We start from the raw sequence: 15,477 nt of genomic DNA, 5'->3' as shown, positions 1-15,477 counted from the left end.
AGATGAGGGACACAGTCACAGGAGAGACACCAGTCTAGCAATTAAATTTGACATCAGCTTAGACAAAGTTTCTCTACTGAACATAGTGAAATTCCTGGGAAGGTTTTTCCACATGTGAATAAAGGACAGACCTCATTTTTCCCCCCTTTTTTTCCCCTTGGATGGAGGAACATGAAGACAGGAGAGACAGAGAGGGATGAAGGGTGGGGGCAAAGACCATGGTCAATGGGTCATGAGCTAATGTAGTTAAGGCAGCTAGACATTCATAACTTCAAATCACTCCCTGCTATGATTACGGGGTTGGAAGTGCCCCCTTGAGTGGAGAGACTCTGTGCAATTCACTTTGCATGCATTTATTGAACAATACTATGTGCCAGGCACAGTGCCAGGCACCAGGGCATCCAAAGTGGAATAGTAAGGAGGCAAAAGGGAGGCTGTGACAATTTCAATGTTTAGTAGTGGCACCTCCAAGGTTCTGGAAGGGAGAGCGGAGAGGAGGCAGGGAGAGGAACACAGGGTGCTTCATAAGTTTGGGAGGCACTGTATTCAAATTCTGATCCCCTGATCAGTGGGGGAAGAAAAGGGGGCGGGCTCATTGCCTTGCAGCATAGAGTCTCTCTACACAGACACGCAAGACATGTCAAGGACTTCGGCACTGGGGGCAGCCCACGAGAGGCTACCTCTGGTAGGAACTCTGGCGAGGCCCACTTGACTGTTGAATTCATTGGTCAAGCGACCCTGCTGGTAGAGAGGCCAGACCAGGCACCCGCTGCCTCGAAAACAGTCCGGTTGGCTTCACAGCCAGGACGGCCTGGCCGGCTCTGCGTGGAGAGCCCGAGCTGCCCTCTGAGGATGCGGGGTGGCGGCGGTGCCCCGGTGACTCGGAGGCCCAGGAACACAACTGCTCACTGGAATGTGAACGGGGCCAAGAGCATTGACCAAATTCTGTTTCCCCAGGGCAGCAAACAGTCAGGCCTTCTTCCCCAACTTGGCACTGCTGTCCGAAGAAGCCCGGCTCACACCCTCTGCTCTCCCACCTCGGTTTAAAGCCCCGGGTTCCTTTCTGGCCGGGGGAGGGAGGTTCCCGATCTGCCTTGAACTCTGGTTTCCAATTGCAATAGCCCATTGGAGGATGGAGCTGGAAGTCTTACTGACACAGGACTGCTCTCCAGTGTTCAGGGAAAATAGCTGAATGTTTGTCCCCCCCCCCCCAGATTCCTATGTTGGAGCCCTCATCCCCAATGTGATGGTATTTGGAGGTGGGGCCGTTGGGAGGTAATTAGGTTTAGATGAGGTTGTAAAGGTGGAGCCCCCATGATGGGCTTAGTGTCCTCTTAAGAAGAGGCGGGACCAGCGCTCTCACCCTCTCCTCCACCTGAAGACACAATGAGAAGGCAGCCATCTGCCCACCAGGAGGAGGTTCCCAACCCTTCTGGCACTTGGGTCTTGGACCAGCCTCCAGAACTGTGAGGATACGCATTGCTGTTGTTTGAGCCCCCAGTCCATGGTATTCTGCCATAGCAGCTGATGCAGACGAAGACTGAGCCCTTTAGTGGGAGGCACAGGGAACTGTTTTAAGCCATGTGACATGATGTGTGCAGAAGAGACTCCTCCCTGCTGAGCAGATAAAAGGGTAACACTTTCCAGGCACTTCATCTCCCCAACAATGATAAGGTAGATGCTATAATTACCCCCATTTAATAGATGAGAAAATCGAGACCTTAAGAGGTTAAGTAGCTCAAGTCTGGCAGCTGAGAAAAGGTGGTCCCAGAACATGAACTCTGGCTGTCCGACTCAGAGTGTGTGCTCATAACCACAGCTCTGGGCCGTCCACGGGAGGCACTCGTAGGGGCGGGAGGGCAGAAGTGACTGATGATGAGTTGGGCTCACGAAGGGGCGTGATGCGTAGCCCCTGCCATTGGGGAGGTCCTGGTGCAGTGGGGGGACCCACAGGGGCACTCCCACAGAGGGGTGAATGAGATAATGGATGGAGATAATAAGCTGGGGCTTCAAGAAGAGGAAGAAGCCAACCAAGTAAGGAGGGCTTCACAGAAGAGCTGATTCAGACGTGTTACAAATGGCACCTTGATACAAGGAAGGGCAAATGCAAGAGGACTCTCAGGCCACTGGGCATGAAGCACCAAGAGAAAGGACAGTGCCCCGGTTGGAGGGAAACAAAAGGCCAGAGGCCCCTGCAGATAGAAAGGTGGCTTCTGGAGCCTCTGCTGACCTCCTGGAGCAGGAAAAAAGGCCCAAGCGAGAGGACTAGAGGCTGCTCACTTGGCTGGTGGAGAAAAAAGGCCCAGTGTCTACAGAGCATTCAGAATCCTCCTGTATCAGGGATTCTGGCCCTTTTTTTCTGAAGCTGAAGAAGGAAACTGCACTCCAGGGGAGCCCGGGGAATGTTTTCCCAGCCCTGTGGCTCTGACTGTCCCCTCTCCTCCATGTACTCCAGAGAATGAGGGGAGGGAACTCAGACTCCTGACCTTGGCTTTGCCTTGACTTTGCTTGACCTTGGCCAGGTTGCTCCTTGCCTTCTCTGGCTGGAGATTGGAGTTCTCCACCTGCTTTCTCCTGGGCGCAGCGAACCAGATGGGCTTCGTGGTCCTGGTGTGCAGAGAGCAGAGCCGAGGGGCCGGGGACCCAGGCCGATCACAGAGCAAAGGAGGAGAGAGGGGCCGATGGGGATGTGAATTCACTCTTGAAGAGGAAGCCAGCATTTCAGAGGCAGGACGGAATTCGGGGAGACCCCTCTCTGCCAGCTCCACCTGGCCGCTGGGGGATCTCTCCAGCTGCTGGTAAATTGAGCCATTCTCCTGTCTCCATATTTTCACCTCAGGACTGGAGAAGGAGAACTGATTTGGGGGAGTTGAAGGCACCAGCCCCTCCAGCCCCTCCAGGCCCTCCGTGAACCCGGGGATTTTTTGTCTGAACACATCAGCTGACTGGCTTCAGAGCTTCTGCCACAGTTTCCATCTTCGCTTTGTGAAACGGTTCCCCTCTCTCTCCTCCACCTTCCACTTGGCCCAAGTTGTACAGCAGCCTGAAAATGCTGATGGCTTAACTGGTTTAATTTTTTTTTCCCCAGCAGCCCTGAGGGGTTTTAACTCTTTCCTCCTGCAGAAACCCTGCTTTTGGAGTTGAATGTTTAAACTCTCACTGGGAGACTCATAAATATTCGGAGTCACTCTCTCCCTCTCTGTTTGATTAGGAAATGAGCCTTTAACTCAATGTAATCCCCAAGCCATTAACAAAAAAGCCCTCAACAGCTCCACTATTAGAATTTCACTCTTAACCCGCTGAGGATTGAATTAGATTAACATAACTACCCGCAATCTGAGTTTATTTTCTGTGCCAGATAGAAATGTGTTTTTCAGGGAAGGCGAGAAGGGGGAGGAAAGGGAGGAGGGAGAGAGAGAGAACGCGTGGGAGGATAATGAAATGTAAAAATAGAGATAAGAGAAAGATGGACAGACACACTGTAGAGGTGAAGTGATGGGGAGAAAGGGCTGTGCACGGTCTTTGGTTGAAAAATTCTGCCAGCTGCCATTTTTCACTTGTGGGGTATTTGGAGAGACCTCAGCTATGGGAAATGGTTTGAATGAGGGGAGCGCTTTCCAGGTACTTGCGATTCCTTCTTCCTCGAGATTGATGTTCCTGCACCTGAGCCCGCCCGTATTCCAAAGCACCTGCTCACTGGCCCCACTGGCCCCACTTTGGGAGGGAGGAGGTCGGGGCTGGGTTTCCACGCGCTCGAGGGAGGGTGGGGGACACATAAAACAGCAGCATGCATACAGGCAACCGCGAATTTACATCCAAGAAACAAACAATGATGAGGATGGAATGGGTTAGATTTTACAGACTTGAAGTCACAGGCAGCCCCGTGACCAACTGCATTTAAGAAATCCGTTTGGGAAAAAAATGAGTTTGACGGGAGCTTGGTCCACATAAAATTAATCGTTATTGAAGCAGAAACGAAGTAATCAGAGGCTGCCTTATGCAAACACATTGAAGTTTCCCCAACCGCATCTCTATAAATAAACCCAAAGGAGAAAAACTACACTCTGAACTTGAGGATGAAAGCCAGGCCTTCCATCACACTGCCAAACAAGCCCCCACCCCACCTAAAAGCATTCACAGGTAGCCAAAGGGAGGAGCAGTTTTTGTCCAAAGTTCCACCAAGTATTTTCCTCTCTCAACTGTTAACGTTAATGAGAACATAGTACTTGTTCAGAAATGGGGAGCGCTCGCCCACTGCATTTCATCATAAGCCGGCAGGCTCCAGTGTGCATGTTTAGGAGGGGAAGGAATGGTTTGCTCTTTTCTGAAAAGCTTAAAAAATGTCACACTGTTCCTAAAAGGCCGTCGAGATCAGAAAGTCCTAGAAGTTCAATTTTGCAAACAGCTGACTGCTGAGATTTCTGAATGCAATGTCTCAATCACTTGATTCACTTTGAGCTTTAATTAACAATCACCCTCCAAATCCCACTTCAGCATTGTTGTGGGAAACCTTAGCAGGATACGTGTATCAAAACAGAGGCCTTGGAACAGAGAAAATAATAATGCTATTATTATAATAATGTATAATATGTTCAACTCCTGTTTATTTTTTTTTCTCTATTTCTTGGGCTTTACTTTCCCTATTAGGTTTTAAATGGTGACATTTCCCCCCATTTTCCACCAAACTCCTTATTCTGAATTTTTCCACCAAACTCCTTATTCTGAATTTTTCCACCAATGAAAGTCAATTTACTACCTGAACATGTGACACTTGCTTTCTAATTTTTTGTTCCTTCCTGATCCCCAGTCTGTCCTCCACAATAACAAATGAATGAATTAAAGACATTAATTACCTCAAATAAATACTGGTAAAAATAAAGCACCAAGAGAAGAAAAGTGAAAGTTTCATAAAGGTCAAAATGAAAATGAGAGCAAATTGCTGCTCTAAACATACGTGTGTGTCCATATTTAACTTTCATCAAGTAGTTATTTTCTACTAAAACGATTTTGTTTTTAAATCCAAAACAATCCAGACATACCTGTTTCGTTTCGTGTTTTTAAATTGTTGGAAAGATTGATTTGTCAGAATATTGTTTTCCCAAACAAATCAAGAAGTAATCCTTAGCAATATAGTATATGGTAAGCACTGTATTGGTAAATAGAAACCCAGGCATTATTTGACTGGTAAAAAGAAAAATGCCTTTTAAACGTTGTGTATAATATACATTAAGCGTCAACACATTTTTTTTTAACTTAGGCTACTACTCCTTTGTAAATAATATTTGGCAAATCTCTCCAAGTGCAGCATTTTTAGTTAACACTAAGCATTTTCCAGAAACTAAACTCCCATATGTTCCTTGGGAGGCCGGTGGCATGTTGGCCGTGTGGACCAGCGGACGCCTGGGGACCGCCCTCTCTGGGAGCCACTGGAGTTGCTCATGGATCCCGCACTCTGATTGTCTGAAAGCAGGGCTTTAAAGAGGATCCTGCTATTCAGTTTCCTCCTTCGGGAAGGGTGCAGAGCGATGGCTCAATGGCACATCTGGCTTCTGTCCTTTCAGACGCTCTTGTTCCCCCAGCCCCCACCCAAGTTCCCCTTTCAGGATGAATAAAACACACCAAATAAGCGAGCCAATGAAAGCCTGGAAGGCAAGACAAACTGTCAGCTCTCATCCTGACTTCTCAAAGCCAACTCACTCCGTGCAGAAAAAAAAAAAGTCATTTTCCTTTGAAACACTATAGAAAAGCTGGCCATTGGCACTGTCATGATTTCACCCTGAACCTGGAAGCTCCGGGGCTGAGCCCAAACCTGCCGAGAGCCCTCCATCATCACCTGTCCTGCGTGAACTGGGTCTTCCCTCCGTAACCTTCCCAGCTCACCCAGTGCTGGAGCTGCCAGCAAATAAAAGTTTTCATGCTGGGAGACATAACCGCCCCGCTGAGTCGCATGTAAACTTTCCCTTGCCCTTTTGATTTACTTACTTTTTCTCAGCGAAAACAAATAAAAATAAAAGGGAACCTACTGATTCTCAATGAGTTTGTGTAACCGTCCCGCCCAGCCACTCCTGGTCCCTCTGACCTTCCCATGACAGTCTGGGAGAGGCAACACTTCCTCTGGGCCGCCCAGAGGTGCTCGACGGTGCTGAAAACCAGGATGAAAGAGCAGGCGTGGGGAGATACTTTTATCTGGTAAAAAGGGCGAGGGAGGGAGAAAGAGAGAACCGGGGTGTGTGGGAACAAGGACAGGAAGGTACGGGGCAGAGTTTGGGGCAGAGGGAAGGGAGAAGGCGCCGTACTCACATGCTTGGGGAGGGGACAGGGCTGGCGGGGAAGGGTCTCCCCCTCTGCTGTTTCCAGTTGCTGATGGCTCGTCGCTCGGCTCCTCCAGCACCAGCTGACAGTCCCCTGTCTGTGTCTCTTTGTGACTAAGGACACAGTACTCCCAACCTATAAATAGATCCCCGACTCCGTGATTGATATAACAGGCAGCTGACAAAAAAAAAAAAAAAAAAAAAAAATCCCACAACCATAACCAGGTCTTAAACAAAACAGCAAAAACCTCGAGACTTTCAACTCCATCGAGCCCCATGCAGACCGCACAGATGGGCACTGGAAAGGGGGCAAGCAAAAGAGACAATAAAGAGCAGGAGGAAATGGGGGGGAGGACAAAAAAAGAGGGAAAGAGTGGAAGACAGTTACTTCTCTAGTGGTGAAGAAGTCACCTGGGGTCACTGGAGAGCCGAGGGGTGATGGCTGGCAGAGAGAGCAAGGAGGAGGATGGGCAGGAGGGCCTGACCCCGTGAAGGAGAGGCCCTGATCCTGAGCCCCTGGCCTGGTCAGGGCTGGAGTCAAAGTCCTGACTTGGGAGCATTCGTCAGCGCAAGTGCTTTCCACGAAAGTTTCCATGCCTCCTGCCAGATCAGGAGGAGGGGAGGGAGCAGGCAGACTTTCCTAGCTCAGGGGCCAGAGAGACTTTTTGGGGGACATGCAGGAGGCTCCTGGAGGGTCCTCCAGAGGATGGATATGAAGGTGAGGGGTTGGGATGGAGCTTGGAGTCACCTGTGCCAGGTGAGGCAGGGCCCAGTGGGACTTTTCGCAGCATGTAAAGGGTTTTTAAAAGGGCAGGGGTGACATTCCAGACAGAATAATTGCCCAGAAAGGTGGGGCAGCCTCCCCAGGGCAGTCCAGCCCAACTCTGAAAGCTGAGTCACGGGCAAAGTTTCCAGAAGTGGAAGAGTCATGGAGAAATGACAGAAGTGTGGACTGCCTGACAACTAACCAGGTGAGTTCCTGCTCACCCCAGGGTTCCCATCCTGCCACTTGCTTTGATCACACAAGGGTCCTCGGCCTTGATGATCTGGTTACTTGTACACACGGATTTAGGTGGACTGTCAGGTGAGGCTCTCCCTTTCCCAGCGGCCTTGGATGGGCCCAGCCCCTCACTGGTGTGGTCAGGGATAGGTGCTTAATTATCCTTAAAACCTGCAGATCTGCAACTTTCTAAAAAGTTAAGTGGAATTTTCTCTTCTTGTTAGATTGAATCCTTTACTCTCCAGATTAACAGAAACTCTGAGGCTGGGGGTTACCCAGGCTATTGAAGTCAGAGCCCATTTAACATGCAGGACTTCAAACATTTCCATGAATAGCCTGACATTGGAAAACAAGCTCCCAGATGGGAAAGGCATGTATTAGTCTTATTCACCATCACATCTCCAGTGCTACCATGATACCTGACACATAGAAAGATGTTCCTGAATATGGATTGACTGACTAACTGATTGAATGAATGAATGAATGAGTGATGCCTAAGATATCCACCATTTCAGTCTTTCGTTTGGACTAAGACACTCTCTAGAAATGTCCGTATTGTGAGACTGCCCCTAGGAAGGTGGAGGATTTGGAGCAGGACTTTAGGAAGATATGGTCTGACTGACCCACCATTTATTCATAGTCTCATCTGAAAACCCACTGTGCTCTACGTACCAGGCCAGTGTGCACATCCCTCTAAGCAGGCCTGAGCACTCACGGGGTTCCCAGTGAGTGTGGTCACTAGGGAAGCCGATAACCCTGTCACGAGGCAGGGCTCTAGCCCCATTCCCATGCTGATAATTGGGGATATAGCCACTTGGGTACACATTCCCTGCCAGGCTCCTTCCCAGGGGAAAACCTTTCTCTTCTGATGCAAACCAAAGACTTACCTGCTTTCTCTTCAAGTTCTCCAGCTGTGCCTGTCCGGGCTTCCGCTGACCCCTCCCTGACTTCTGGCAGAAGTCACATGTGAGTCTTTCTCTGCTCTCCTAGAGCCTCCCCAGCCCCTAGTGCCGTGCCTGGCCTGCAGTAAGTGCTCAGTGAATGGGGTGAACCAAGCCACTCCTCCCAGAAGGCAACCTCCTCAGAAAGCCCTGTGGGATCTTGATTTTGGCTTTTAACCCCCAGGCCGATCTCTGAATCACTGACAGTGATTCAACTCTCCCAGCTGAACTAAGCCTTCATGTCCACTCCCACTAAGGGGCCCCGGGGGGACAGCTGATCACCGGCAGGCATCCCTCTGATCACACGGGCTCCCCTGAAATGCTGGGCATCATCATGGGAGACCATCGGCCTTCGCTTTCAGGATGCTCTTAATGGCCTCATTTTCTCATCATAAAGCCTCTCCAGCTTTAAGAGCCAAGCCCCCTGGGCAGATGCACACACAGACACAGATCCCTGGCAGTTAAAACACAGACTCTGGATCGGACTCTCAGGGTTGGAAGCTTGCCTCTTCCACTTAGTACTGGGAAACTGGTGAAATCCCGTCATTTCCCTGGGCTTCAGTTTCTCATTTGCAGTGTGGAAATTCTACATGTCTACCTCTTCAGATTGTCATTTGGACAAAATGACTCAGTGCAAGGAGATGCTCAGAACAGTACCTGACACGTGAGAATCCCCCATCAGTGCTCCTGGGAGCATGACCAGCCCCATGCATGCCTCTGTGCCCCTCCTGGACGTGGCCTCTGCCTACCTTGACCACATCACTTCCACTCTTCCCCCAAAGCTAGAGGGGCTAGCACTGGCAGGGCAAGTACCTGACCTGGAGAAGGGCTCTGCCTACAGAGCCTGGCCAGAGGGCAGAGGTCAGAGGTCAGGAAGAGAAGACTGTGTGGAGACTTTGGGAGTGTAGTGTGTGAGCCCAAGGGCAGGTGAGGGGAAGAACAGGAGGGCCCAGAGGACCTCGACCCCCTTACCACCCAAAGCGCCAGGTTCATAACATGCTCACTCCTCCCACCACCACCCACTTCCTCTTCCCAAGAGATACTCTGCCCACCCTGAATATCAGAGTGTTCTGGAATCTCAGCGTCCTGGAAGACTTCAGGACCCCACCTTGAGCTGACTATTCAGCCACTGACCAGAACCTGGCTTTGAAAAAAGTGACCAAGTATCACTGAAACCCCAGTCACTGAACTAATTATTCCATGAGATTATGAGGCTCGCTTTCCTCCTTTAGAAGTGATTTCAACTCTGGGACTTCTTGAGTTTTCTGGACACCTTTTTTTTTTTGTTAGCATATACGTTTTCTTAATATTTAAAATTCACATGATGGAAAATTCACTGTTTTACCCATTTTCAGGGTACAGTTCAGTGACATTTAATACATTCACAATGTTGTGCAACCACCCCGACTGTCGAGATCCAGAACATTTTCCTCACCCTCAAAGGAGATGCTGGACCTATTAGCAGCCGTCTCCTATTTCTCCCTCCACACAGCCCCTGGCAACCACAAATTTGCTTTCTGTCTGAATGGACTTGCCTGTTCTGGACATTTCCTGTAGAAACAAGGAGTCTGACCATTTGGCAGCATCTCTTGTTTTGTGTGCCCACCAGCGTCCGTCTGCCTCCACCCTGGTCTAGTCCTCCCCTGTGTCTTAGGATGAGCCTCCTGAACTAAAGATTTAACAGCTCTCTGTGAGCACCCATCACATGCCAGCTGCCTCACCTGGGTCTCTCGGCGACAGCTTCACACAAACCCATGGGGAGAATTATTTTTCCCCTGCATTAATTTTCTAGGGCTGCCATAACAAAGTACCCCAACCTGGGTGGTTTACAACCACAGAAATTTATTGCCCCGCATTCCTGGGAGCTAGAAGTCCAAGATCAAAATGTTGGCAGGGTCCATTCTTTCCAAGGGAATGAGGGAGAATCTGTTCCAGGCCTCTTTCCTAGTTTCTGGTGGTTTGCTAGGAAACATTTGCATCCCTTGGCTTGTGGAAGCATTACCCCAATCTCTGCTTCTGTGATCACATGGAGTTCACCCTGCGCATGTGTCTGTTTCAGGGTCTGAATTTCCCCTTTTAATAAGGACACAGTCATACTGGTTTAGGGTCCATGCTAATGATCTCACCTGAACTTGATCATCTGCAAAGACTCTGTATTTCCAAAAAAGGTCATGTTCACAGGTATGGAGGGTTAGGACTTCAACATCATTTTGGGGAACACAATTCAACTCATAACATCCCCTTTTACAGAGGAAGCAGCTGAGAGTTCAGGAGCTCTTGCACTCCTCAGTACAAGACAAGGCTGAGTGAGCATCACCAGGAAAAAGACCCGGGGAGGGGGAGGTGAGACCTTGCCGGCCCCTCTCCGGGCCATAGGCATGCAGGCTCCTGCCCTGGCTCGGTGCCACTGGCCTCCATCTGGCTTGCTCCAGCGTCATTAGTCCTGGCACATCAAGGTGACTTTACACTGTTTACAGGGGCCACTGAAGGTACCGTCATCCCTGCCCCCACCGGCTTATCAACTCATTTACCTTTCAGAGTTCCCTAACAGACTGCGATCGGGAGGGGTAGGCAGGGACCCGCAGCCCAGGAAGGGCCTGCCTTCATTTTATCTGGAAAGGAAAATCTGTCTTCTCAGGAATAGACCTAAATACAACACATCGGCACAGCTGGGTCATTAATCATCTCCCACCGGTACCCAGAAGACCAGAGAGTGGCCATCGTGGGCACAGGTGTTATACACAAGGGCCAGGTGGAGCCAGGGAAACTTCTGGCTCTTCCCTCTAGGGGGCATTCCACAGGGATGTGGGCTGGGGATAACCCAGCTCAAGACTGGGTTGGGAGGAGAAAGGGGGAGGGGCAGTCAGTCCCTTCCTAGATGGTCAGGTCCGAAAGGAGGTGCTCCCACTGAAGCAAATACCCACCCCTCTCAGAGGATGCAGAACATCTCTTGACCAGGAACCCCACCTCTCTGGGAACTGCCAGACCCAGCATTCCGACACATGCCTGAAGCCCTCCTACACTCTTAGAGGAAAGGGAGGTACCAAACCAGGGCTAGGGGAATAACAGGGGACCTTACATGGGGCCAAGTCAACAAATCAAAGACCTTCAGTACCCACTCCCAATTTCTTCCACTTCTTTACCCCAAGAAACCCCACCCTGCTGCCCACCCAGCCTGCATGCAAGCTGCCCCTGCTGGCTGCATTCCTAGCTCTACTACCTTCCCTCCCTCCCTCACCTAATTTCTATTTATTCTCATGGTCCAGTTCAATTGTGAGGTCCTACCTGTCCACTTCCTGCCCACCAGGGTCCTATCTGCAGAGCCCCTCACAACACTATATCTTCTTCCAGCCACCCACAACATCCCACTTCGCCTTGAATTGTGTGCTGTCTTCTTTTATGTATTTGCCTCTTGCTACAACAAAGCGGTGACAATGGAAATAAGGAGGCATGTACTGAGCACCTACTGTGTGCCAGGGACTGTGTAAAGCTCCTGATCTATTGTGTCTTATTTAACCCTTACAACTGTCCTATCAGGTAGGGATACCTCCCCTTATTCATCATCCAGGAAAATGGCAGAGAATGAACTGAGGTCACACAGTGGGTAAGTGAAGTGGTGGAGTCAGGATTTGAACTCATGTCTGCCTAACTAGAAAGGCTGTGTTCCCAGCCACTGTTTAACCATCTCTGCCAAGGCACCCCACCCGCATGGCTCTCTATTATGGTCCATGGGATAAAATCCAAGTCCTTTGCCTGGCTCTAACCTATACTGAATAATTCCACCCTAGCCTCTATTTCTAGTCACACCTCTCACTGTACCCTGCCGCATGGAGCTTTTTCCTCTACAACATACCTCTGCCAGGAACCTACCATTCAACCTTCAAAACCCAGGTCCAATGTCATCTCCTCTGGAAGCCCTTCCCAACTTCAGCCACTCCTTCCTCTATACTCCTACAGGATTGTGGGATTGTGCACTCGGCTACAGCACTTATCACATAGTGTTATAAGTATTTGTTCACTTATCAGTCTCCATCCCTAGGATGAAGCTGCCAGAGGATAAGGACTTGCTTTTTGTATATTTGTTTCATCCTCTGTCCCACTACCAACCAATGTCTATCCCAGGTCCTGGCATTTACTAGGTGACCAATAAATGTTTATTGACTGAACAAGTGAAAAACTAACAAATTAGGAAATATCGAGTAAGAGGGTGAAGGGTGAGGTAAAAGATCAATGTACGATGAGTGAGAAATGGTCCCCAGGCTGCTGGTTGAGTAGGTGGTGTGCCACACAATGCCCGGAGGCACTGTTCATGTGATGGTCCATGTGAACTTTGAAGGATCAGGCAGATCATAACGTTTGCAGGTATACACAGCAGCCCCACAAAAAGAACAGACTCAGGAAGACATAGACCCTCTTCCAGGGAAGAAAAGAACCAGCCAGGTAATGAGAGTTGGAAGGGACTTTGGGAAAAGGGAACATAGATGAGAATTCTGGAAGAGGAGCTTGAACAGGTTTGGCAGACATGATTGGCTGGCTACCCTACAATCTTCTCACACTGCGCTTCTTGGCTGGCTGGGCCCACCGCATACTGTACAGGCTGAAAGTGTCTCTTGTTTTCCCAGCCTTCCTTACACTTAGAGGTTGCCCCATGTCCCAGTTAGACAATGAGAATTAAGGGGAAGTCTGTTTGGGGAGAAGAGACATTTGGGCAATATTTCCCTCCATGTCTGAGAGAGAGAGAGGTGGGCAATGTTGAAGAAGCCATCTTGCAACCATGAAGAAAGAAGCTTGGAGAAGAAAAGCCAATATGCAGAGGACGGCAGAGCACAGGGAGGGAAAAGGCTTGGGTCCTTGATGGCATCGGTGACCTGCTGAACTGAAATCAACTGTGGAGCCATATCCTTCTTGTTATAGGAGATGATCTGTGTTTTAATTGCTTAAATCACTATTAGCTATCTTCCCATTACTTACATCCCAAAGCATTCTAAGTGATGTATGGCGGGGAGGGGAGGTCATGGTAAATATGGCAATGCAAGCTGGGAGCCAGGCAATTAATGTAAACTGGATGTAAATGAGCAGAAAAGCCCCGAGATCTCACAGGTTAAGAATCCCTAAATGCAGGGGGGAGGGTATATCTTAGTGGTAGAGTACATGCCCAGCATGCATGAGGTCCTGGGTTCAATCCCTAGTACCTCCATTTACATAAACAAACAAACAAACAAACAAATAAATAAACTTAACTACCCCCTCCAAAAAAAATTTAAAAGGAAATAAAAGAGGAATTCCTAAATGCAAACATGAGGCAATGTCAATGGTGGACTCAATGTCATATTTTTGTTTATACCATTTCTCTCTGACTCAAGTATGATAAGTTGGTACCATCTCTTCTTAGCTATAATCCAAGCCCCCCACCTCCCCCAAAATGATTAGTCTTTGGGCCAGAAAAAAAAAATACCCTGCATGTTTTTGTGGCACTTTACAAAATGTTATTCATTTAGTTAAGTCACAAGAACTCCCCAGCAGATGGGACAGGGGTGAGGAAACAGCCAAGGGACAAGCAGCAGCAATGAGGATCACCCTCTTTCTCTAAATCATTTGGGCCTCGTGAATGAGTTTCTTGAAGAGCTCCTTTGGGCACCTGAGCACTTATTATGTGCCCTCTTCTAAGTATGTTACATGTGTTAACTTATCAGATCCTCACAGCAACCCTATGGCATGGAGATACCATTCTTATCCCCATTTTACAGGTGAGCAAACTGAGGCAGAGGGAGACCCTGTAACATTCCCACCTTGAAAGAGACAGAGCTGGGATATGAATCAAGTCAGTCCCTCTCTAGACCTACACTCCCCCAACAACCTGCTCAATGATGGGGGCCACTCCTTCCTAGAAGGAAAAGAAAGCCATTCTGTGTTTATGAATCTGTGTCCCTCAGGGAAGAATCCCAGGGTTTTGGGAAGAGCTAAGCATCCCTCTGTCTTGGCTGGCCTTTATTCAAGGATTCTGCCATCCTCCTGCTGGTTAACTCCAAGATCAGACTTTTGTACTCCCAGCACTGACACCCAAGGGGTAGGTGTGAGGGGTGGGGTTACCACTGCCACCATGAGGACTACATAGGCTTACTTAATAAATAACCTGGAACCCCATAATCTTTCCCGGTAGATTGCTTGGTATTTGCCTTCAGTAGACTCAGAAGTAATTAAATTACCATGCAACCAGGCTGTAAGTCTCAGGAAAAGACTTGAACTAAAGTAAAGCTTTACTAACTCAGACAAATGGAAGGAGGGAGGGGGGAAAACCAGAAGGAACTGTGGCTTTCCTTGGAAAAGAAACACATTTTTTACATTTCTAGTACTTGTAGTAAATCACACGAAACATTAACAGCAGCCAAATGGGGTTCTTGCTGAGTTTGCATGAATGAATAAATAAAACTAATTTTAATTAGCATATTCCTTGTATGCAAATATCTTCTATTAATACTCTTTTGAGAGCTTGTTGCTTGAAGGTTAAACATTCATTCATTCATCCAACAGGCATCATGGAGAATCATTATTGAGAATCTACAATGTGATACTATGTTCTCTGTGCTAGAAGCCAAGGATAAAGAGTTGAACAAGATTCAGAGGATGCCTTGGAAGAAGCTATATATGCAAACAAGTAAACTATGATATGGTATGCTAAGACTTATTAGAAATATATAAACAATGTACTGAGCAACAACAGTCCATAGAACATTTGACTACTTAACAGGAGGTAAAAGAAGGCTTCATTGGGAAGGTGATATTTGAGCTGGGCTTTGAAGCATGAATAAGAGTCTGTCAAGAAGAGAAAAGGAGAAGGGTATGGGTGGCCAGAAGACAAAGGCCAGAGACTCATTCAGGGGACCAGCGATGATGCTCCAAGGTGGCTACTCGTCGTTCATATGAGCTCATGTGTCACAAATTGTGAATTGTTGGAGTAGAACTTTTCAATCAGATGATTTAACGCAGAAAAATTTTAATATAGAAAAGTGCAAAAGGTAATAAATACCTATGTACTTGCCACCAAAAGGAAGAAATGTTAACCTTATGTTGTTAGTGATAAATTATTATTTTTTTTTTTAGGGAACAAAATTTTACATCATTAAGACATTGACACAGCTGATCGGGTGTTCTGTTACCTCCTCCGACAGCCCTTTCCCTGACTGCCCTCTACAGAGCAGAACCCTCTCCTCTCCTCTCTGTCAGG

General features: G+C 48.4%; 1 protein-coding gene across 3 annotated transcripts in view; it reads right to left on the bottom strand.

Moving 5' to 3' along the window:
- Positions 1–6,361, bottom strand: part of ESRRB (estrogen related receptor beta) — a 155,777-nt gene extending 149,416 nt beyond the window's left edge. Inside the window, exon 1 of one of the 3 annotated variants that reach the window (XM_064486141.1) lies at positions 6,301–6,361. Coding sequence is in view for 1 of the 3 variants with exons in the window: in XM_064486140.1 (XP_064342210.1) it covers positions 6,301–6,302 (2 nt within the window). In the remaining 2 variants the exon portion in view is untranslated. The remainder of the gene's footprint in view (positions 1–6,300) is intronic. The other 2 variants (XM_064486142.1, XM_064486140.1) reach the window with 2 other exon arrangements.
- Between the last annotated feature and the right edge of the window lie 9,116 nt (positions 6,362–15,477).

This window comes from Camelus dromedarius, chromosome 5, assembly GCF_036321535.1.
Source record: "Camelus dromedarius isolate mCamDro1 chromosome 5, mCamDro1.pat, whole genome shotgun sequence".
Lineage (NCBI taxonomy): Eukaryota > Metazoa > Chordata > Mammalia > Artiodactyla > Camelidae > Camelus > Camelus dromedarius.
This window is presented reverse-complemented; position numbering and strand designations above follow the sequence as displayed.